This window comes from Delphinus delphis, chromosome 7, assembly GCF_949987515.2.
Source record: "Delphinus delphis chromosome 7, mDelDel1.2, whole genome shotgun sequence".
In the NCBI taxonomy this organism is placed as follows: domain Eukaryota; kingdom Metazoa; phylum Chordata; class Mammalia; order Artiodactyla; family Delphinidae; genus Delphinus; species Delphinus delphis.
Genome location: NC_082689.1, coordinates 115,220,209 through 115,242,993, shown reverse-complemented (window position 1 = coordinate 115,242,993; position 22,785 = coordinate 115,220,209). Strand labels below are relative to the sequence as shown.

The window sequence follows — 22,785 nt, the reverse complement described above, 5'->3', positions numbered from 1 at the left end:
CTACGGAGATCATAATCCCCCTGAGACCCCACCCTTACCCCAGTCCAGCCCTTCAGTTTGGCCCACAGTTGATGACAGTGACCATTCGCCCGCAGAGGAGAAAAACACCAAATGTTTCACACCCATTGTAGATGGGTACGAAACATGGCGGGCGAAGGGTGGGGTCAGAGTGCCAGTGACTCACAAGATTTAGCTATAGCCAAAGGGGAAGGGTCGTCATTTGTAGGAAACTGGACAGGGCATTCATACCGCAGGAGGCAGTTTACTGGTCGGAACCAGGCCTGGGTTTGATTTTTACAAAATGGAAAGAACGGGGGGTTATAAACAGATGCCTGGCGTGAAGCACGGAAGGCACGGAAAGGCTTGTGACCCAGTGTCTTCTCCACACATCTCAGTTCCTGCTGCGTGAAGAGCCGGGACAAGTTTTGTAGACCTGGACTCTTCTGTGAGCTCAGCTGTCCTAACCTTGTTCTCAAAACTGGGAGCAAAAAAAGACACTCACGTGACAAGAGCAGTTCGGGACTTTACCGTCCAGAGGCATAATTTTTCAGAGCCTTAGGATTACTCTGTATGGCACTGTAATTCAGTTCAGAGGAAATCAAATAATAGCAGTTAAATACGCAGTAATAAAATTAAACTCTTGCTGTTTGGATTCTTTGAAGTGGATATTCTGTACATAATAAGCAATTGCAGCGTTATACAGAGAAAACACAGGGTGTGTGCTCTTCACAACCTTGTTTTATTATGAAGACTTGTATAAAATGTGTACAGAGCAAGTTATTTTAATAGATAATAATAAATGTGAATTTGTATCGTGATGATAATATCCCCCAAGTGATGTGTAAAAATCGAGGGAGAAGCAGTCCAGTTCTTGTGGAACAATCATTAATCTTGTTGACAGCTGTATCCTCTGTCTGAAACCTTCGTATGCTTAAAATACCCTAGATTAAAGGGAGCTCATGTTGATAGGATCTTCTTTCACTTAATATACGTTTTTATGTCTAAACTCATGATATACTTAATCTGCATTGTTTTTATAGAGGTTTATGCAAATCTTCTGAATAATAAGGTCATACAGGCAAAACCTGGCATATTGCATTTTGGAGGCTATCAAGTAGAAAAACACCACCAGCAGATACTGGTAGGTACTTTAAAAAAAATTTTTTTTTTAAATTTCGTTGAAATATAGTTGATTTACAATGTTGTGATAGTTTCTGCTGTACAACAAAGTGATTCAGTTATACATATATATACATTCTTTTTCATATTCTTTTCCATTATGGTTTATCCCAGGATATTGAATATAGTTCCCTGTGCTCTACAGGAGGACCTTGCTGTTTCTCTCTATAATAATTTGCATCTGCTGACCCCAAACTCCCGATCCATCCCTCCCCCACCCCTGGGTAGGTGCTTTCTAAGTGGGATAATTAGTCATAATAATGAAATGCCATGAATGTTCTACATTTATATTACTCATTCATCTAAAGAGAAGCATAATCAGCAGAAGTGCAGATGTAAATTGGACCAGAAAGGTAGTTCTAGGATGAGAAATTTTAAAGTTGCATCAGTGTCCTTGGACAGCTTTCCTCCCCCTGCCAAAGGCTCCTCCCAGCACTCTCTCCAAACTGGTGCCGTTGCTGAGTGACCATAGGGGCCAGGAACTGTGCTTTGCATCTCACGTGGTCCAGTTTAGTCTTTATACTAGCTTTGTGGAGGTTGTATTGTGGCTCTCTTTGTAGAGATGAGGAAACCGTGATTCCAGAATGTTAAATACAGTACTTGCCTCAAGAACACGGGGACAGAGACAGAGTGACTCTTAGGCTGCCTGCCTCCCAACCAGTGAACTTTTTTTTTTAGATTTATTTCATTTATTTATTTTTTGGCTGTGTTGGGTCTCTTGCTGTGTACAGGCTTTCTCTAGTTGCGGCGAGCAGGGGCTGCTCTGTTGCGGCGTGCAGGCTTCTCATCGTGGTGGCTTCTCTTGTTGTGGAGCACGGGTTCTAGGCGCACAGGCTCAGTAGTTGTGGCGCACAGGCTTAGCTGTTCCATGGCACGTGGGATCTTCCCGATCCAGGGCTCGAACCCGTGTCCCCTGCATCGGCAGGCGGGTTCTTAACCGCTGCGCCCCCAGGGAAGCCCCTCAGGTGCACTTGCGCTCCACGCCTCTACCACCAGGGAAGGGGTGTCCCTTTCTTCGAAGGGCCCAGCAAAGCTTCCGTTTTGCCTGCTCAGGTCAGATGCCCAGGCCTAAATCAGTCACTGTGGCCAGAGACACTCTGGCCTGGCCTGGGGCAGCAGCTCCGCTGAAAGGGCTCGGGAAGGGACAGGTGAAAGGACGCACCGAGGAGTGGCTGAAGCTGTGGGGACAGCAGTCCACCGCAGAGCCACATGAGTCCAGGCCTTTCTGGCTCCCCGTCCTTGACCCGGATGTCCAGACTGGGGAGGGCCCCCGGTGGCTACAGCACTCCTAATCCGCCACGAAAAGGGGGCCTGAGCATTAAAGCAGCTGTAACGCCTCAGAGACCCTGCCGTGACCCTCCAAAGTCACACTGAGCAGGACGTCAGAACTACGGCAGCCGGCCGTGGAGCTGGGCTAGACTGGGCTGCGGGCATGTGCTGGAGTGGGGCCGATAGGCGTGGGCCCTCTCGTGTGGGCCCTGCGGCTCCGGCTTTGTGGATGGCGTCCCCTCCCAGCGCAGGCGTCTCTGCGTTTACGCGCAGTGCGTTCTTATCAGCCATGTCTTTCACTTATTTATTTTTGTTTTCACATAGCGTCTTTTCTAAAATTTTTTTAATTTAATTTTTATTTTATATTGGAGTATAGTTGATTTACAATGTATTCATTTCAGGCGTACAGTGAAGTGATTCAGTTATACACATACGTATATCCACTCTTTTTTAGATTCTGTTCCCATATAGGTCATTACAGAGTATTGAGTAGAGTTCCCTGTGCTGTACAGTAGGTCCTTGTTGATTATTTTATATATATAGTGTGTATATGTCGATCCCAAAGTCCTCATTTATCCCTCCCGCCGAAACCGTGTCTTAAAGTGGATCATTTAGAGCCAGAATTCCAACTATGGTGTTAGACTCATCCTCAGAGTGAGGAAAATCGCTGGAGGAAACTGACAAATGGTAAAGCTGTCAGGAAGTGAGGCCAGGTTCTATGGGGCAGACCCCTGCCGACAGAGAATGCAGCTTCCAGAGAATGCAGCTTCCAGAGAATGCAGCGTCTGCCAGTCCTTACGCATCCAAGAGGGTGGAGAGAGAAGGGATCGGGAGAGGAGCCTGTTAGATGCCCAGTGCTTCCTCCTAGGAAAAGGGTCAGGATTTAAAACCGCAATTGGGAACTTTACCCCTCAATCTATCAGGACACATTCCTTAGAACACAGCATCAAAGACCAAAGTTAATCATTCATTTTGGAACTTGCTTTTCCTGGTTATTAGGTTTGCTATCTAGATGATGGTAGGGTAAATCTAAAATAATTATTGTTCATAATTACTCATTGTTTGCAATGAGTGAACAATTCACTACCCGTTCCCACCCGCCTCACTCTCCTCATTCCTTTACCCACCCACCCCCAACCTGGGCAGCCACTGATCCGCCTTCTGTTGGTATAGATTTGCCTCTTCTGGACGTTTCACATAAGTGGAATCACACAACATGTGGTCTTTTGCGACTGGCTTCTTTCATTCAGCGTGTTTTCCAGGCTCATTCAATTTGTAGCATGAATCAGTACTTCATTCCTTTTTATGGCCAAATAATATTCTGTTGTATGGCTTTATTACATTTTGTTTTGTTTAAAAAATTTTTTATTGAAATATACTTGATTTACAATGCTGTGTTAGTTTCAGATGCACAGTAAAGTGATTCAATTATACATATCTATGTAACTATATATATTCTTATTGTACATTCTCTTCCACTAAAGGTTATTGCAAGATATTGAGTATAGTTCCCTGTGCTATACAGTAGGTCCTTGTTGGTTATCTATTTTATATATAGTGGTGTGTATCTTTTAATCCCAAACTCCTAATTTATCCCTCCCCCACCTTTCCTCTTTGGGAGTCATAAGTTTGTTTTCTATGTCTGTGTGTATATTTCTGTTTTGTAAATAAGTTCATCTGTATCAAATTTTAGATTCCACATATAAGTGATATCATATGATATTTCTCTTTCTTCTTCTGACTGACTTCACTTAGTATGAGAATCTCTAGGTCCATCCATGTTGCTGCAAATGGCGTTATTTCATTCCTTTTTATGGCTGAGTGGTATTCCATTGTATATATGTACCACATCTTCTTTATCCATTCCTCTGTCAATGGACATTTAGGTTGCTTCCATGTCTTGGCTGTTGTAAACAGTGTTGCTATGAACATTGGAGTGCATGTATCTTTTCAAGTTATGGCTTTCTCTGGTTATATGCCCAGGAGTGGGGTTGCTAGATGATATGGTAGCTCTATTTTTAGTTTTTTAAGGAACCTTCACACTGTTCACATTTCATCGGTTGATGGACGTTTGGATTTTGTCTTTGGGGCTGCTAGGAATAATGTCATCGTGGACATTCGTGTCCATGTTTTTGTGTGGATATATTTTTAATTCTCTCGGATATATATTAAGAAGTGGAATTGGGTTGTATGGTATGCTAGTTTTCTGTGGCTGCCATAACAAATTACCACAAATTTAGGGGCTTAGAAAACTAGAAACTTATTCTGGAGACCAGAGTCCGAAGTCAGGGTGTCAGCCGGGCCTCGCTCCTTCCACGGGCTCTTGGGAGGAATCTTTCCTTGCCTCTTCCAGGTTGTGGTGGCTCTAGGTGTTCTTTGTTTTGAGGCTTCATGACCCTAAACCTTGGCCTCCATCTTCACATGGCTTCTCCTCCCACTCCCTTTTGTCTTCTCTTCTGTCTCTAAAAGGATACTTGTCGTTGGACTTAGGGCCCATCCGGGTAATCCAGGATGATCTCATCTCAAGGTCCTTAACTTAATAGCGTCTGCAATCAGTCTTTTCCCAAATAAGGTCACATTCACAAGTTCCAGTTATTAGGGTGTGGCTGTATCTTTTTGAGTTCACCATTCAACTTACTGTTGTTCTATTTGCATTTCCTTAATCACGAATGATGTTGAGCATCTTTCATGAGCTTACTGGTCACATGGCACCAAAGGCTTGTGGTGGAGAAGCCATTTGGGATAGCCTAGAGCAAAGTGAGAGTTGGGAGCTGACACCCAGGGCATAGAGGGAGATGAGGAGAGAGGCTCGGAGGGAAAGCATGTGGCATATTTGGAGACCAGTGTGAGGTCTGCTTTACCTAGATCGTAGGCTTTTTGGAGGGAGGTAAAAACTTCATTCTGCTGAAGAACAGAGGCCGTCTCTGTCTTTTGTACAACACAATGCCTAACACACACAAGGCACTCAATAAACACTTGTCAAGATATTGAACTCACTTTATTGGAAGAGAGTGACTTGGTAGAGACTCGTGAATTCCAAGTAAATACAGGCTAGCATCTAAATAATCACACTGCTTCTATCAGACATTGAAACAAGCAGAAATGGATGCAAGTACAAAATTATTTCATCTTAATAACGTTCTGGGAGAGCCAGCCTCCTGTTTCTATCAGCAAACTCAAGCAGAAACCTAAGGGAATTACCCTGAGACTCTTGCCAAACAAGGGGGGGAAATCCAACTCTGCCTTTATCTTGGTTTTGTTACAGGAAACGGTGTAAATTACCCAAGAATGGAATGATTGAATGTGTATTTAAAAGGACAATAAATTGTTCATTAACATTTGAGATTGATCCAGATCTGGTTAAAGGCTTTAAAGCCTTTTACTTGGATTCATATCAAAATCAATCTTTCGATTTAAAAGTTGAAATAATGGTTCCCACTTTTCTCAAAACCAAGACCTCTTAAAATCCCTTTCCCTCTGCGGAAAGACGTTGTCTGGGAAACTATATTTATTAAGGAAATAATTAATCAGTTTTCCCATGAGGCAACCAGTGTTACTGTGGCCAGCCCCAAACGAAGTTGTCAGCCGCTACAGCCTTATCTCATGCAGAGCAGCATTCCCTTCAGGCTTTCTGCAATAATTGTATTAGTTTTCAGGTCCCTGTTGCAGCATTCAGAGACACCCCTGCCCCAGGATCTTGCTTCTCAAACTGGAGCCACGAATCCCAGTGGCTTCTAGTCAGTGTGCGAGGGTGGGGACTTGAAGCTGCAGTGTAAAAAAACATGCTGCATCCTTCTGGAGCATCAATTTTACTCTCCCATTTCGGAGAAATGCAGTAGAGAGCAAAATTTTAGAGTAAAATCCATTACCAACCTGCATTTTAAGGTAAAACTGTTACTGGCCAGGGTTCTTGGACTCTGTAATCAGTAGAAATTAATAGGAGGCCAGAGGAGACATTCAGGCAAGGCTTTACTGGGGCCCTTGCTGTAGCAGGGGGGAGCGAGAACAGGTAGCCGGTTCCCTGTTCCCTTTCTGGCTCCTCGAGGCGGTGCGGGCTGGTTCCTTATATGGGGTGAGGCTGGGGGCAGGTCCAGGGGTCGGGCCTGAGGGGTGGCCTAGGTGCTCTGCCCACCCCCTTGGTGGGCTGTGTGCAGGCATCCTACGCAGGGCCCTGCTTTTGCTCCTGGCTCCTCAGAAGTGGCAGTTGGGTTTTTTTGTTTGTTTGTTTTTTGTTTTTCTTTGGTCTTTTTGTATCTTGTCCACAATTTGCCCCAGCTACACATGCACGCAGTTATTTTTAGTCCCTTATAGTTTCTTTGTATCTGTTGCTCCAGGAGACGTCTGTCCCCGTGCCAGCACTGCAGCAAAGGGTCCCAGGTCCCAGGTCCCAGCCTGTCTCAAAACACTTTAAAGAACTTATAGAGCTGCTTGCACTTTGCCCCCAGATCCCTGGCGTTGGGTATTAACCTCTGAGAAGCTGTGTCCCTGAAGGGAGGGGTCGAAGGACCCCGACTTGGAGGCTGAGCTGTGTTTGGAAAATACTATGATTAGTGCCCGGGGTTGAAGGTTAGGCCCGACGCTCTGCCCGGTGGAGGGGCTGGAAGGAAGGAGCAGAGTGGGGACGGAGGGGCGGGAGCTCTGAGCAGCCCTTGGGAGAGCCCTGTGACCCTCGAGTAAAAGCTGTTCAACCCGGGACTGCCTGGTTGGTGGTCCCATGCTTGCTTGCCTGTTCTGGGGGCCCGTTCTGAAACACTGAAGCGGGGGCTGTCAGTTGGGGCCCGGGGGGGCCAGGGGAGGGAGTGTCAAGGTCGTGAGGACCCACGGGGCCAGGAGGAGGTCAGCTCCCAGGGGCGCAGAGAGCTTGCAGGGGGAAGTAAGGACATCTATTGACCCCAGAATTGCGGGACGGAATAGGGTTTTAGGTGAGTTTATCTTGTCTCGCCTCAAGGGCAATCCTGGGTTGCTCACGTTTTCAAATAAACTTTAAATATTAATTTAACATACACTTTCTAAACACTTGATCTTCCCAAGGCTTTTTTTCCCCTTTCAATGATGATTATTTCACCCCCAGTTTTAGTTATAAATGAAAAGGCAGGAATGCCATTTTAGCCCTGAAAGCATATTACTTTTTAAAAAGAAATCAAACTGACCTGCTGACAAAGTGTAAAAAAAAAAGATAGATAGGGAATGTAGTTTGGGTACTGAGACATCCTGAGCTCTGAGACGGGAAGAGCCCTAGGTTCCAGGCATCCTGGGCTCCAGCATACCAGTGTCTCCTGGAAGGACCATTCTCCTGGGTAGGAGATCCAGGAGCCCACACCTCACCAAGATTCCCCCATGCAGAACCCCTGGAGGTCAAGAGAGGCCTGGGCAACTTTTATTTTTTCAGGCTTCTCACATATTAAAGAGATATGCCAGACTTCCCCGGTGGCACAGTGGTTAAGAATCTGCCTGCCAATTCAGGGGACACGGGTTCAGGCCCTGGTCCGGGAAGATCCCACATGCCGCGGAGCAACGAAGCCCGTGCACCACAACTACTGAGCCTGTGCTCTAGAGCCTGCAAGCCACAACTATTGAGCCTGCATGTTGCAACTATGAAGCCCACATGCCTAGAGCCCGTGCTCTGCAACAAGAGAAGCCACTGCAATTAGAAGCCCGTGCACCACAACAAAGAGTAGCCCCCGCTCACCGCAACTAGAGAAAGCCTGCGCACAGCAGCGAAGACCCAACACAGCCAGAAATAAATTTTAAAAAAAAGTAACTTTAAAAATAAAATTAAAAAAATAAAGAGATATGCCATGTTGCTGCAAACGGCAATATTTCCTTCTTTTTTATGGCTGAGTAATATTCCATTATATGTGTGCACCACATCTTCTTTATCCATTCATCTGTTGATGGACATTTAGGTTTGCAGCAACACGGATGGACCTAGAGATTATCATACTAAGTGAAGTGAGGCAGAGAAAGACAGATATTATATCACTTATATGTGGAATCCAAAAAAAAAATACAAATCAACTTATTTACAAAACAAAAACAGACTCATAGACAAAGAAAATAAGCTTATGGTTACCAGAGGGGAAAGGGGATGGGGGAGGAGATAAATTAGGAGTTTGGGATTAACAGATACACACTACTGTATATAAAATAGATAAATAACAGGCTTTTACTGTATAGCATAGGGAACTATTTTCATTATCTTGTAATGATCTATAATGGAAAAGAATCTGAAGCTTGAATTTGACACTTGAAACTAACACAGTATTGTAAATCAACTATAGTTAAATTAAAAAAATTTTAAAAAGATATGCCAAAACAGCGTCACAAAAATTGTGGTCCTTTAAGAATATTCACAGGTGAACAGATAACTAATAAGAACCTGCTGTATAAAAAAATAAAATAAGATAAAATTAAAAAATATATATTCACAGGTGACAAATGAGAACTTTTAACAAATGCAAGCATTGGTATAATCTCATCAAGAGATTGTGTCTTAAGTCTGACTTAGGGCCTCAGTGAACTCGAGGCCTTGGGCAGTGGCCGTGTGACAGGCTCAGCCTCTGGCCTGGACTTTGGAGACCAAGAGCCTCTTAGCTGTCCTCTGGCCCAGGTGAAGGCCACATCCCAGAACCCAAGGTCCTTGCTCTCCTTTCATGTAGAGGAAGGAAAAACCCCTCTACTCAGAGACCTTGTTAACTTACCCAGCAGGTTGTCCTGCCTTGAACGAGGGCCTCCTCCCGACCCCATCAGAGAACTCCTGACTTTGTGTTCTTTTTTATCAGCCCTAGCAATGGATTGGAGGCTGTCCTCTCCACACTTCTTTTCCTGATTTTTTGACTGCCTTAGTGTCACCAGGTCCCCAGGACAAGTGGCATGTAATTAGAGAAACTGGGAGTGGGTGGGTGGCTGGCTTCTTAGCTCAGCTGAACCACAGGACTAAGTTGAGTTCAACAAAAAGGTGCACAGGTAACCAGTCAGGGCAGGAGGAGGGGAGTGTGCAAGGCCATGCCGGGGGGTACCTGGGGCTGTAGCTCTGGAAAAGTCTTAGGTTGGGCAGAGACATATGGGCATATTTCAGTATTCTTTAAGTGGTGTTGTGTTTATTTTATTATTCGTTAAGTGGTGTATGATAGATTTTGAATCTCTTAAAGCGTTTAAACGTGCACTGAAGCCAGAGCAATCTTGAGAAAGAAAAAATGGAGCGAGAGGAATCAGGGTCCCTGACTTCAGACTATACTAGAAAGCCACAGTAATCAAAACAGTATGGAACTGGCACAAAAACAGACACACAAATCAATGGAACGGGATAGAAAACTCAGAGATAAACCCACACACGTATGGTCACCTTACTTTTGATAAAGGAGTCAAGGATATATAATGGAGAAATGACAGCCTCTTGGATAAGTGGTGCTGGGAAAACTGGACAGCCTCATGTAAAAGAATGAAATTAGAACACTCCCTAACACCATACACAAAAATAAACTCAAAATGGATTAAAGACCTAAATGTAAGGCCAGACACTGTAAAACTCTTAGAGGAAGACATAGGCAGAACACTCTCTGACATAAATCACAGCAAGATCTTTTTGGATCCACCTCCTAGAGTAATAATGAAATAATGCCATTTGCAGCAACATGGTTGGACTTAGAGATTATCATACTTAGTGAAGTAGGTCAGACAGAGGAAGACAAATACCATATGATATCACTTATATGTGGAATCTTAATGATACAAATGAATTTATTTATGTACAAAACAGAAATAGACTCAGAGACTCATAGACATAGAAAACAAACTTATGGGGACTTCCCGTGTGGCGCAGTGGTTAAGAATCTGCCTGCCATTGCAGGGGACACAGGTTCGATTCCTGGTCCAGGAAGATCCCACATGCCATGGAGCAGCTAAACCGGTGCGCCACAACTGCTGAAGCCCACGCGCCTAGAGCCCGTGCTCCGCAACAAGAGAAGCCACCGCAATGAGAAGCCTGCGCACCAATGAAGAGTAGCCCCCGCTGGCTGCAACTAGAGAAAGCCCGCGTGCAGCAACGAAGACCCAATGCAGCCAAAAAAAAAAAAAAAAAATCATAAAAAAAAACCCTTATGGTTACCAAGGGGAAAGGTTGGGGGGAGAAATAAATTAGGAGTTTGGGATTAATATATACATACTCCTATAGATAAAATAAACAACAAGGATCTACCGTATAGCACAGGGAACTCTACTCAATATTCTGTAATGACCTAAATGGGAAAATAATCTGAAAAAGAATAGATATATGTATAACTGAATCACTTTGCTGTACACCTGAAATTAAGGCAACATTGTAAATCAACTATACATCAATATAGAATAAAAATTTAAAAAATAATAAAAGTGCACCGTATCTCCTCACATCCCTTTAGGAACAAGATGAGGTAAAGATAAATGAGGAGGTGCATGTGCAGGTAGATGAAGCAGTGTATTCATGTGAATGCTTCTTTTTCTCTCCAGCACGTGGTCAATATTTGCAATGAAGATTTACACGTTCATATTTTACCCCCACAAACCAAACACTTTCAGATCAAATATGTGAAAAAGGTAAGTGTCCCTGGGGGGCATATTCTCCCAAGGTGTTCATTGCCAGGTGTGGTTTTGTGTGCCGCAGGTCTGCCCGGGGCGGCATGTAGCGTGTTGTCCCCGTGGTCCTGCTCCCTTGGGCGCTGGGGCTCGTCCGGACAGGAACCCCCTTGTCTTCTAGGAGCACCGCCTTATCCCTGGCTTGTCCCTCACGGTCACCGTTACATTTACTCCAGATGAGTGGCGATACTACTATGATTGCATCCGCATTCACTGTAAGGTATGTCCCTTAATATCAGGGGTTTTTGGGGGCTTGGGGGTGGCATCAAACCTTACATCTTCAAGGGAAGAAGAGAGACGGAGTGACAAGTATGAAGTTTCTCAGCCTGATGCCTTGGGCAGCCGGTCTGAGTGGCTTGAGGGTCCTGGTCCGGTGACGTGGGTCCCAGCTGGGGAAGCTCCAGGCTGCCGAGAACTGGGGCAGAGCCAGAGACACTGCTTGCTGCAGGTTCCCACCTGCCCTGGCCTAAAAATCTCATTTATCTTGTGGTGCTGGGAGTTGAGGAAGGCTTGTCAAATAACTTAAACATCGTCCTTTAAGAGCTAGGTGAGAAGATCAGCAACAACCCCCGAGTTGTCACTGGGCACCAGCAGCAAATGTTCTCCGAGGTAGCCCTGGGGGTCTGCAGGGAGGCTACTTGTGTGGTCCGACCCCAGAGGCTGTGCTGTAGGAGCTCTCGAAGGCCTTTTCCAGGTCACCTAATTCATCCCCGGCCTCCAGCCTCCAGCCCCACGTGCTGTCAGTCCTTCCCTTAAAACTGGCACCTCCACACCCCTCCGCTCTGGGTTCCACGCCCAGCCCTTACAAGTTGAGAAGCCTTAAGGTTAAGGAAATTTACCTTTTCAAAATTAAAGTGGAAGAGTGTGCTTTAGTAACAGATGAGTCTCAGTTTTTAAAAAGAGGGGGAAAAAAAACTAAAAATGAAACCAGAATAGTGCTTTCAGGAGGAATATTCCGTACCAAGAACAAAAATCCTCAGGACAGGCATTGCGTAGAGCCCCAGGGCAGGCGTCCTGCTACTTCATAGCAATGCTATTAGTACCTTGTATTTATGTGGTGCCTTAAACTTTTTAAGGCCAGTGTCTGCTTTAATTCTCAAAAATACCTTTAAAGAAAGGTGGCCTTATCCCCACTTGAAAGCAAAGGAAGAGACGAGCTGTGGAGAGGTCAGAGGTCTTACTCGAGGTCACGCACTGTGCAGGTCTAGAAGCAGGCCTCTGTGCCTCTGGCTGGCCCAGTGCTTACTGTTCGGCACTGTCTGGATCAGCTGATTCTGTGCTGGTTTCTGTTTATCTCAGGCCGCTCACAATTGTGTTTCCCTATAACTTTCTGAAATCGAAACAGATGACTGTTTTCATGTCTAACGTGAAGGCATCATTAGCTTTCCTGGATAATATTGAATATCATTTCAGTGAAATACGCTAAAAATTTTCTATACTTTGTTTATAGCTAAGAAAACTCAATATTTCACCGTTATATTTAAGCACTCAGTGTTTTTTTTTTTAAGGAAATGTTTTCCCTTTTTTTCTGGAGGTATTTTTTAATGATAGAAAACAAGATAAGAAATAAAGGATCTACAAATTCATCTTTGAAAATTATAGTCTTGGGACTTCCCTGGCGGTCCAGTTGTTCCAAAGCAGGGGGCGTGGGTTCAACCCCTGGTCGGGGAACTAAGTTCCCACATGCTGCGAGACGCAGCCAAAAACAAAGAAAAAGAAAAAAAGAAAATTATAGTCTTAAGCATGGTAAACTTGACTTTTTTCCCATTAATTTTAGGGAGATGAGACTTTGCTTGTCCCCATCCACGCCTATCCTGTCATAAATAGACTGGACTTTCCCTCATTTATAAATCTATCAAATGTTCTACTTGGTGAAAGGTAAGTTATCAAAATGAATTACCAAACTGTCATGGGATGTGAAAAGTTAAGAGAGACTCACATAGATAAAAACTTAGATTTCTGTTTTTCCTAATGGAAAGTTTTCCTTCTAGCTGAGTTAGACTGGACTTGTAGTTGCAAAGGCAAAGCAAACAACCAACAAACAAACCCAACCGAGTCAAAATATCGTTAAGCAAGAAAGGAATTTATTGGGTCATCAACCTGAAAGGTGCAAGATGGCACGCACCTTCAGGCATGGCTGCGTCTAGGGGTTTAACAGGGGTTGCTGGGACCTGACCCTCCCCGGATCTTGGTTTTGCTGCCCTGTGCAGGCTTCTTTCTCCACAGGCTCCCCTTCACAGGGCACGGTAGCTGCCAGAAGGTCCAAATACTGTTGGCAACAGCGGTAGTTGGAGGGCCTGCAGGGTTGGGAGTATTAGTGTCGGAGTCCCAGGCAGGCATCTCATGCCTGTGCATTAACCAGCATGTGTTTTTGGACGGAATGGCCACAGGGAAGGCCAAGACCCTGGACAGTCACTATGGAAGCCAAATCTCAAATCCGCCCTCCTTGTTGGGAAAATAGTTGATGACTCTAGTTGTATTTCAAGGTGTGTCTTGTTTCAGCAGTAAATATTTACTAAATACCTACTACCAGGCACAGTGCTGTCTGTCCCTAGGGACATAAAGAAGGTGACTATTGAGCTGTTAGATACCGAGATACAATGGCCGTGCCGGTTGTTAAAATCTTGTTAAACGCTGAAATATTTCTGTGCTGGTTGGGAAATATATACTGTCCTGAGCCCCCAATCCCTCCCTGCCATCTGCTTGGCCCCTCTCCTGCCGCCCCTCACCTCCAATGATTCTGTAACTAAGTTGTTAATACCTAGCCATCTGGTGGGGGGGGGGGGGGGGGAAGGGACCTGCAGGACCTGGCTCCAGCTTTGTATCCACACTAGTGGCGCACTGCCCGTGAAGTCCTGTTTGGGTGATATTTGGAATATCACCTGGGGTAAAAAGATGAATAGACAAAAGTTCTCATTCTGAAGGTCTTAAAGTCTGATGGGGACAGAACCACATCACTGATTAATTACACCGCGTGCCAGTGTTGTAATCAGGGCACACACGGGGTCTCGTGCAGGAGAGATGGGGAAAGTCCTCACGCCTAAGCAGGGGACGTCCGGTTATCCTATCTGGTTAGCCACCACGGGGCGGGCTGTGAGGGTGGCATTCCAAGCAGGGAAACAGCACGTACAAAAGCACAGTGGTGGCAAAGAGTGTGGACTACATCTTGCAGGTGATGAAGCCACCCAGTAGCTGGTAGATACTAGATGCCTTGTGGTCTAGGCCCAGACAGTGAGCAAAGACTGTGGGCTTCAGCCTGTGTTTGGGGGTGAAAGCAAGTTCAGGTGCCTGCAGGCAGCTCTGAGCAGGGGATACAAGTTGCTAGTGACTGGGTAGTAGAGGTAGAGAGGGGGCAACTGAAGCTTTTTGGTGCTGGCGGGGGACCAAGGTGTATGGACTTCAGAGCCCTTGAATGAAACTCACCATCTAGATCTGAACAATCGCGTTGGTTCAGCTGACGTGAGATCCCATCCCCCGCCCAGCGGCTTCGCATGAGCTTCTGATGCACCATCTCTCTTTACTTATTTTTTTAAAAACAGCTCTTTAAGAATTGTCAATAAGGGACTTCCTTGGTGGTCCAGTGGTTAAGACTCTGCACTTCAAATGCAGGGGATGTGGGTTCGATCCCTGGTCAGGGAACTAAGATCCCTGCACGGTGTGGCCAAAAACTAAAATTAAAATAAAATAAAATAAAAATTCCCCCCAAAAATAATTGTCAATAAATTATCCATACAAAAGGGGCTAATAGAGGTGAATCCCTCCTGGCAGGACCCACTCACTCTATGCATTTTGAGGCCAAACATAGCTATTTCCTTTAAATGGGTGAATAAGCAATTTTTAACCAAAATTGAAGTGGCAGGAAACAACTAACTTCCTAGTTCCTCTGTCTTCCTCCCTCCCTCCCTCCCTCTCTCCCTTCCTCTCTCTCTCTCCCTGTTTTTCTTTCTTTCCCTCCACAAATCACTCCTTGTCTGGACCGTAAGCAAGGCTGTTGAGGTTGAGAGCACTGGTCCATAGGCAGGAGGAAATGATGCAGAAATCAGCCTTGGTTCTTCTTCTTATTTTTTTTAGTGGGGTATAATTGCTTTACAATGTTGTGTTAGTTTCTGCTGTACAACAAAGTGATTCAGCCATACAGATACATACATCCCCTCCCTCTTGGACCTTCTTAACAGATAAATCTGCCCACTTCCCTGGAGGCTTCTCCCAAGCTGTTTTATACATCATGCCCTTCATTTGTAATCAGAATGAAAATTTCAGCTGAACAGTTTATGAAGCTGACTTACTGTGTGTAACACTGTGATATTTTAAAATTTTTTCAAAAGATAAGTGTGCTACTTTGTTTCTCCAAGCATTCTGGCAGCAGCGCCTTCCCAAGACTTGATGCACTTGACTTAATGGCTTTTCCCCAACTTTTAACTATGCAAACTGCCCAGCACTGCATTCCATCCACAATGTCTGGCGTCGGGGGCGGTGGTGGTGGTGACTATTTGAAAGGGTTTTCACCTGAAATGTCCTCTGTTAATCCTAGGCCGCCTTGGGGGTTGAAGGTATTATTTGGGTAGGTTCTTTATTCAACATTCATTCATTTAACAAACCTTTATTGAATGCCTACTGTGTGCCAGGCACAATGGTAGGTACTAAGGATGTAGAGGTGATTAAACCCTCATCTCATGATTAAATAGACAATTCTTTATTTGTATTTTATTGAAGTATAGTTGATTTACAATGCTGTGTTAATTACTGCTGTATAGCAAAGTGATTCATATATATATATATATATATATACACACACACACACACACACACACACACACACACACACACACACACATTCTTTTTTTTTTTTCTGGCCGCACCACATGATATGCGGGATCGTAGTTCCCCAACCAGGGATCAAACCCGTGCCCCCTGCAGTGGAAGTGTGGAGTCTTAACCACTGGACCACCAGGGAAGCTCCCTATACACACATTCTTTTTCATAGTCTTTTCCATTATGGTTTATCACAGGATATTGAGTAGAGTTCCCTGTGCTCTGCAGTAGGACCTTGTTGTTATCCATCCTCTATGTACTAGTTTGCACCTGCTGACCCCAAACTCCCACTCCTTCCCCCCACACCCCGCTCCTCAGCAACCACAAGTCTCTACATCTGCAAGTCTGTTTCTGTCTCGTAAGTTCATTTGTGTCATATTTTAGATTCCACGTATAAGCGGTATCATATGGCATTTGTCTTTCTCTTTCTGACTTACTTCACTTAGTATGAGGATCTCTAGGTCCATCCGTGTTGCTGCAAATAGCATTATTTCATTATCTTTTATGGCTGAGTAGTATTCCATTGTATATGTACTACATATTGTTTATCCATTCCTCTGTCGATGGACACTTACGTTGCTTCCATGTCTTGTCTATTGCAAATAGTGCTGCTATGAACATAGGGGTGCATGTATCTTTTTGAATTACAGTTTTGTCTGGATATATGCCCAGGAGTGGAATTGCTGGAGCATATGGCAGCTCTATTTTTAGTTTTTTAAGGAGCCTCCATACTGTTCTCCATAGTGGCTGCACCAATTTACATTCCCACCAACAGTGTAGGGGGTTTCCCGTTTCTCCACACCCTCTCCAGCATTTATTGTTTGTAGACTTTTTGATGATGGCCATTCTGACCTGTGTGAGGTGGTACCTCATTGTAGTTTTGATCTGCATTTCTTTAATAAGTAGTGATGATGAGCATCTTTTCACATGCCTCCTGGCCATCTGTATTCTTCTTTTTTTTTTTTAAATAAATTTATTTATTTATTTTTGGCTGCTTTGGGTCTTCGTTGCTGCACGCGGGCTTTCTCTAGTTGCAGCGACTGGGGGCTACTCCTCATTGCCGTGCGCAGGCTTCTCATTGCAGTGGCTTCTCTTGTTGCGGAGCATGGGCTCTAGGTGCATGGGCTTTGGTAGTTGTGGCACGTGGGCTCAGTAGTTGTGGCGCACGGGCTTAGTTGCTCTGCAGCATGTGGGATCTTCCCAGACCAGGGCTCGAACTCATGTCCTCTGCATTGGCAGGCAGATTCTTAACCACTGTGCCCCTAGGGAAGCCCTGTATGTCTTCTTTGGAGAAATGTCTATTTGGGTCTTCTGCCCATTTTTCGATTAGGAGGTTTGCTTTTTTGTTGTTGAGTTGTTTGAGCTGTTTGTTAACTGGACGATTCTAATTTCTAATTCAGTGTGTTCTGAGGAAGGACACGTAACCCAGCTCAGTGTGAAGTGAGTTGGGGGCAGGTGGGACGGCGGAGCTCAGACAAGACTTCCTAGAGGAGAGTGCACCTGCCCTAAGCTTTTGAAGCGTGACTAGACATCAGGCAGTGGAAGGGAGCAGGAGGGAAGAAGGGTGTTTCAGGCAGTGTGGAGGCTTGGGCACAGACAGAGGTGTGGATGGAACGGCACCTGTGGACCACTCTGGGGCGTTCGTGAGCCTGGACCTGGGTTATCAGCGCTGTGGCAGGGCAAGGGCTGAGCGAGAAGGGCCTCAGAGGCTTTGCTGGCAAAGGTGGATTTCACTGAGGCCACCACTGAACAAGGGAAGCAGAGAAATGCACGGTCGTGTGTACCTTGTAGAAACTGCACTCTGGGGACTTCCCTGGTGGTCCAGCGGCTAAGGCTCGGTGCTCCCAATGAGGGGCCCAGGTTTGATCCCTGGTCAGGGAACTAGATCCCGCATGCATGCCGCAGCCGAGACCACGTGCCGCAGCTAAGACCAGCGCAGCCAAATAAATATTTTTTAAAAAGAAACCGCTTCTCTTTGAAATTTGGGGCATATTATATTGCATGTGATTGTCAGACTTTTAAGAGTTTGACTTTTCAAAGCTTACATTCACGTCATATTTGTGTGGGCTTATGTGACTATAGTAAAACTGTTTTGTACCTTTCTTTAAAATTTGCTTATAAGAGGTAAAAATACTACAACGATCATCAGAAGTATAATCATTTCACTGGTGTCTTTGAGCTAATGGATTGTATCTGAAAGCTATGTGAAAGCCAGGCGTTGAATAGAAGAGATTGTGAATTGAAACAGTGTTTTTATTTATTTACTTATTTATTTACTTATTTATTTATTATACAGCGGGTTCTTATTAGTTATCTATTTTATACATGTTAGTGTATATATGTCCATCCCAATCTCCCAATTCGTTCCACCCCCACCCCCCGCCCACTTTCCCCCCTTGGTGCCCATACGTTTGTTGTCTACATCTGAAACAGTGTTTTTAATTAATTATAAATATTGCTGACATATTGTTTATTTTAAAATTTGGATTTTTTTTTTTTTTTCGGTACGGGGGCCTCTCACTGTTGTGGCCTCTCCCGTTGCGGAGCACAGGCTCTGGACGCACAGGCTCAGCGGCCATGGCTCACGGGCCCAGCCGCTCCGCGGCATGTGGGATCTTCCCGGACCGGGGCACGAAGTCGTGTCCCCCGCATCGGCAGGCAGACTCTCAGCCACTGCGCCACCAGGGAAGCCCAAAATTTGGATTTTTTTATACTCTTTACCTACCTCAGTTATCAGTGAGTTTCAGAAGGGGGCTTTGAAGTATAATCTTATGTTCTACTTGATACTGTAGCAATTTCTATATATAGTATAACAACTCTATTAAATAAATACATCATGTACTTAACACTGCTGTGGAGAGGGGCCTGGGACACCTCAAAATCAGGCACTGATTGCAAGTATTTAAATGTAGTCGTGGGGCCTTAGGTTCCTTAGAAGCAGAAATAAGGATTCGTTGCACCTGACTTACTAAGGCATAACCCATAAAGGAGTGCAGGACAGGGATGGGGGTGCCCAGCCCCTCAGCCAAGGGCACTTCTCTGGAGAAGGTCAAGCGTGAGTCCTCAGCGCCAGCCCTCCCAGAGCCGGGCGATGGGTCCACCAGCTGGCCAAGGGGAGGGCACGCAGCAGCACCACAAATCCACAGCAGGCGGACAGGCCCTCGATTCACACACTCGCCTGTCCACCCTCCGTCCGGCTTCATCGGGCTCTGGAATTGTCCTTCTCTGGAGTGATGGTGTGGATTTGTGCGAGGTTGAGCTGATGTGAGCTGCTGCCTGGCAGAGGGGACGGTCTTCCGGTGGACGGTGTCATGATGGAGAGTGTGGGGTGACTACGTGGCGGTCCATCTCTGGGCTGCCTTCCCTCCCTGGGGCAGAGGGGCGTTTGAATGTGGCCATGCACTGCTCAAAGGTTATTTATTGTTTTAGCTGGTGTAACACCTGGGTAGTTGCTGCGTTATTTATGTAGATTTTTCTTTTTTACATTACATGGCAATGTACACTCTTCTGATACATACAGTACATAAAATAAGATTCTTTAGAACGGTTATGCACAAGACATGCAGTACTGGATTTATACATTAGGTCCCAGGATGTGATTAATTGGAGGAAAAAAACGTTGGACTAGGCATTTTGACTACAGCAACCAGAAGTTATATAACACAGAGCAGACACACATCTGGTTTGAAGGGCAGATGCTAAACATTATCCGTGAGAAAACACTCCTCCCACAAGGGCGGGTTGGCTGCAGCCACTGCTAGGTGCATAAGAAGCGGCGATGCCTCATCTGTGACCTCCAGTCTCACTGTGGTCCCAAGGTCCCAAGCGTGCCACTCGCCTCGGAGCCCATCAGCCCTCACCCTCGAGGCTGCATTGCAGTCCGGCTCCTGCTGTTTCTCTGCCTCAGGCCTGCAGCCCCCAGTCCCACGCACACACGAATACCCCCGCTCTGCTCCGTCACTTCTTCAGGGGCTGCTGGTGAGGCCCGGCTGCGGGACCAGGAACGACACACCTGCAGGTGCTGCGTCTCTGTGCTTGTCCCAGCTGCTCGGCAGCTTCTGCGCCCAACCTCACCCACTGTCGCCCCCACCCCGCCCACCCAGAGGACCAGCACGCCCTCCAGCAGCACCGCCAACCTGTCACTGTGTCTTACGAGGTGGGCATCTGGCTGCTGGCAGCTGTACCTCTGGCTCCTTCGCCCATCTCATCCCCTCAACCTCAGTCTTTCCCTTTGTAGCTCCCTGTGGGGAGTAAAGTCCAGGATGGTTCTCTGAGGAATTTTTAGATTGTTGGGGAGAGTGGGGAGCATCCCACCAATCCTCCTGTCTAGTCTGGTGCAGACAGTTTATCCCTCAGCCTGCCAGCCATCCATCCGTTCTGAATTTGTGGCTCTGATCTCATTAAACTGCTGACCTGCTTCATTTGTTCCACATGGTTGGGGACCACATGATTTATTTTTTGTAAACATTTCAGGCTTGTGGTTGCCAAAGGGGAAAGGTGGGGGGGGGTGGACTGGGAGTTTGGGATTAGCAGATGCAAACTATTATGTATAGAATGGGTAAACAATAAGGTCCTACTGTAGGGCACAGGGAACTATATCCAATCTCCTGGGATAAACCATTATGGAAAAGAGTATGCAAAAGAATGTATACATATGTATAACTGAGTCACTTTGCTTACAGCAGAAGTTAGCACAACATTGTAAATCAACTAGACTCCAATAAAATAAATTTTAAAAATTTCAGTTAGTTGCCAACATTTAGAAATCAGAAGATTGCACATGAAAATTTAGATTTCCACTCTTTGTTAAAAGAAAAAAAAAAAGAGGAAGATCCAGCAGTACTAGGCACACGTTCCTGCATGACCACAATCGGTTCCTCAGGGACGAACTGGAAGCTGCCCCGTCAGAGGGCAGTACCTTTGCCAGGCTGCCGCAGTCCCCACCACTCCCTGTTACCTCACACGTAGCCCTCTCCTCTCACTGTTACCTGCCTGGCCTGTGAGGACCCTCAATAAAGAAACTAAAAAGGAGACGAGGCAGTGCAGTGTCTAGATTCCAATCCAGGCTCTGCTTCGTGATGGCTATACGACCCTAAAAGTGACCCAAAAAATTAGGGGTTTTTTTCAAGTTTTTCTCACAAAATGTTGAATCCCAGACTTTCGACTCCTGGAGAAAGCCATCAAAAGGCTGAAAAACTGAAATTTGGGAAAGTAATACTGACCTTATTAGAGCCTAGCTTGGAAATTGTAATACTGGATACTGCCTTTCTCCCTTTGATTTTGTGCAAATTTTTTTTAATTTTATTTATTTATTTATTTAATTTTTGGCTGCGTTGGGTCTTCTCACTTAAAATTCTTAGAGACTGCAATTTCAGAACCAAAAGTATTTGAAAATACGCTGCTTTGCTTTAAAAGTTCATTTCTTATTCCACTGCCGAGTGATTTTTTGTCCTTATAATTGCTGGTGGGTGAGCGGCAGGGACTTGGAGCTGTAGCTGGGCGCCCGGCCGGCAGGACAGGTCATTCATCTCCAGCCGAGTGTGTGTGTGTGTGTTTTTTTGTTTTTTGTTTTTTTGCGGTACGTGGGCCTCTCACCGTTGTGGCCTCTCCCGCCGCGGAGCACAGGCTCCGGACGCGCAGGCTCAGCGGCCATGGCTCACGGGCCCAGCCGCTCGGCGGCATGTGGGATCCTCCCGGACCGGGGCACGAACCCGTGTCCCCCGCATCGGCAGGCGGACTCTCAACCACTGCGCCACCAGGGAAGCCCCAGCCGAGTGTGTTTTTAACACCTTCGGTGTGGGCTTGCTTCTCCCTTGTCTCCTAAAAGAGGAAAAGACCGTCAGTAGTTCTTAGTGTATCCTCTTATCTTCTCCCAATAAGTGCTATATTTTTCTCGACTAAAAGGGAACTGGATCTGCAGGAGGCTTTTCAAGCCTCTTCAAGGCCTTTTTGGTGACGGTTGTGTAACAGTGTGAATGCGCCTAATTCCACTAAAGTGTGCCTTAGAAAATGGGTGAAATGGTAAATTTTGTGTTATGTACATTTTACCACATTTTTTTAAAGGTGTTCAACCAGTATGAATAGGGTACATACTGTCTCTGCAGACGACATGTCATCTGGTCACCTCTAACTTTTCCAGAATTCAGTTACCTTCCACCCCCCAGAGAAATACCGTAACTTCCTTTACCAAGTATGCAAAGGGGACCTCATTTAATTCCCACTGTTCCCTAGTGATTTCAGCAGAACTCCACCTTTTCCTAAACTACTGGGGTGTGGGAGAGGGTGAGGTTTTACCAGTAGGAAGAACTAAGTAGGGTTGGGGAAGGCATTGAAGTAAGGGCAAGAAAGGAGCTTGAAGGCCAGGCCAGCAAGAGAAAACACATCCAACCTCCCTGACGCCTTGATTCTTTATCGGTCTTTGCCTCTAACACTGGTCTAAGCCTAGTCTAAAATGAGTGTGGCGTTTAATTCTATAAGGGAGAAAGAATAATTAGACGCCTGTTCCCTGAACGTTTCTTTATGTGAATTTGTGCTTGTCTTTATTTGACTATATCATTAGGATCATGGGTCCACTGTGCTTCTGGTTTCAGGCCCCAATCCCAGTGAAGTTAATTATGTCTCTGAAAACAAGATAAGCAGCCTATGAAAGTTCACAAGAACATAAATCATCTGAGATAAAAGAGCGTACTTTGAAATTGGAAACATAATTTACTCTCCACTCTTTGTATCTTTTCAAATTGTGGCCCATTCGTTTGGGGGTTTGGGGGTCTGGCTTATCCGGCAACTAATCATTATGTCTGATTTCTTTCTGTTTTTGTTGGTCATATTCTGAATACAGCAATGTACATCTCAAGCTTAAAGGAAAATAACTGGCCAGGCCCCAGATTTCCCCCTTTCTCTCTACATGCATGC

At 45.5% G+C, this 22,785-nt stretch overlaps 1 protein-coding gene across 1 annotated transcript in view; it reads left to right on the top strand.

The window, feature by feature from the left end:
* Positions 1-22,785, top strand: part of CFAP221 (cilia and flagella associated protein 221) — an 84,519-nt gene that overhangs the window by 3,345 nt on the left and 58,389 nt on the right. The window contains exons 3-6 of the mRNA XM_060015751.1: positions 1,041-1,141; positions 10,936-11,022; positions 11,183-11,281; positions 12,839-12,939. Coding sequence (XP_059871734.1) covers positions 1,041-1,141; positions 10,936-11,022; positions 11,183-11,281; positions 12,839-12,939 — 388 coding nt within the window. The remainder of the gene's footprint in view (positions 1-1,040; positions 1,142-10,935; positions 11,023-11,182; positions 11,282-12,838; positions 12,940-22,785) is intronic.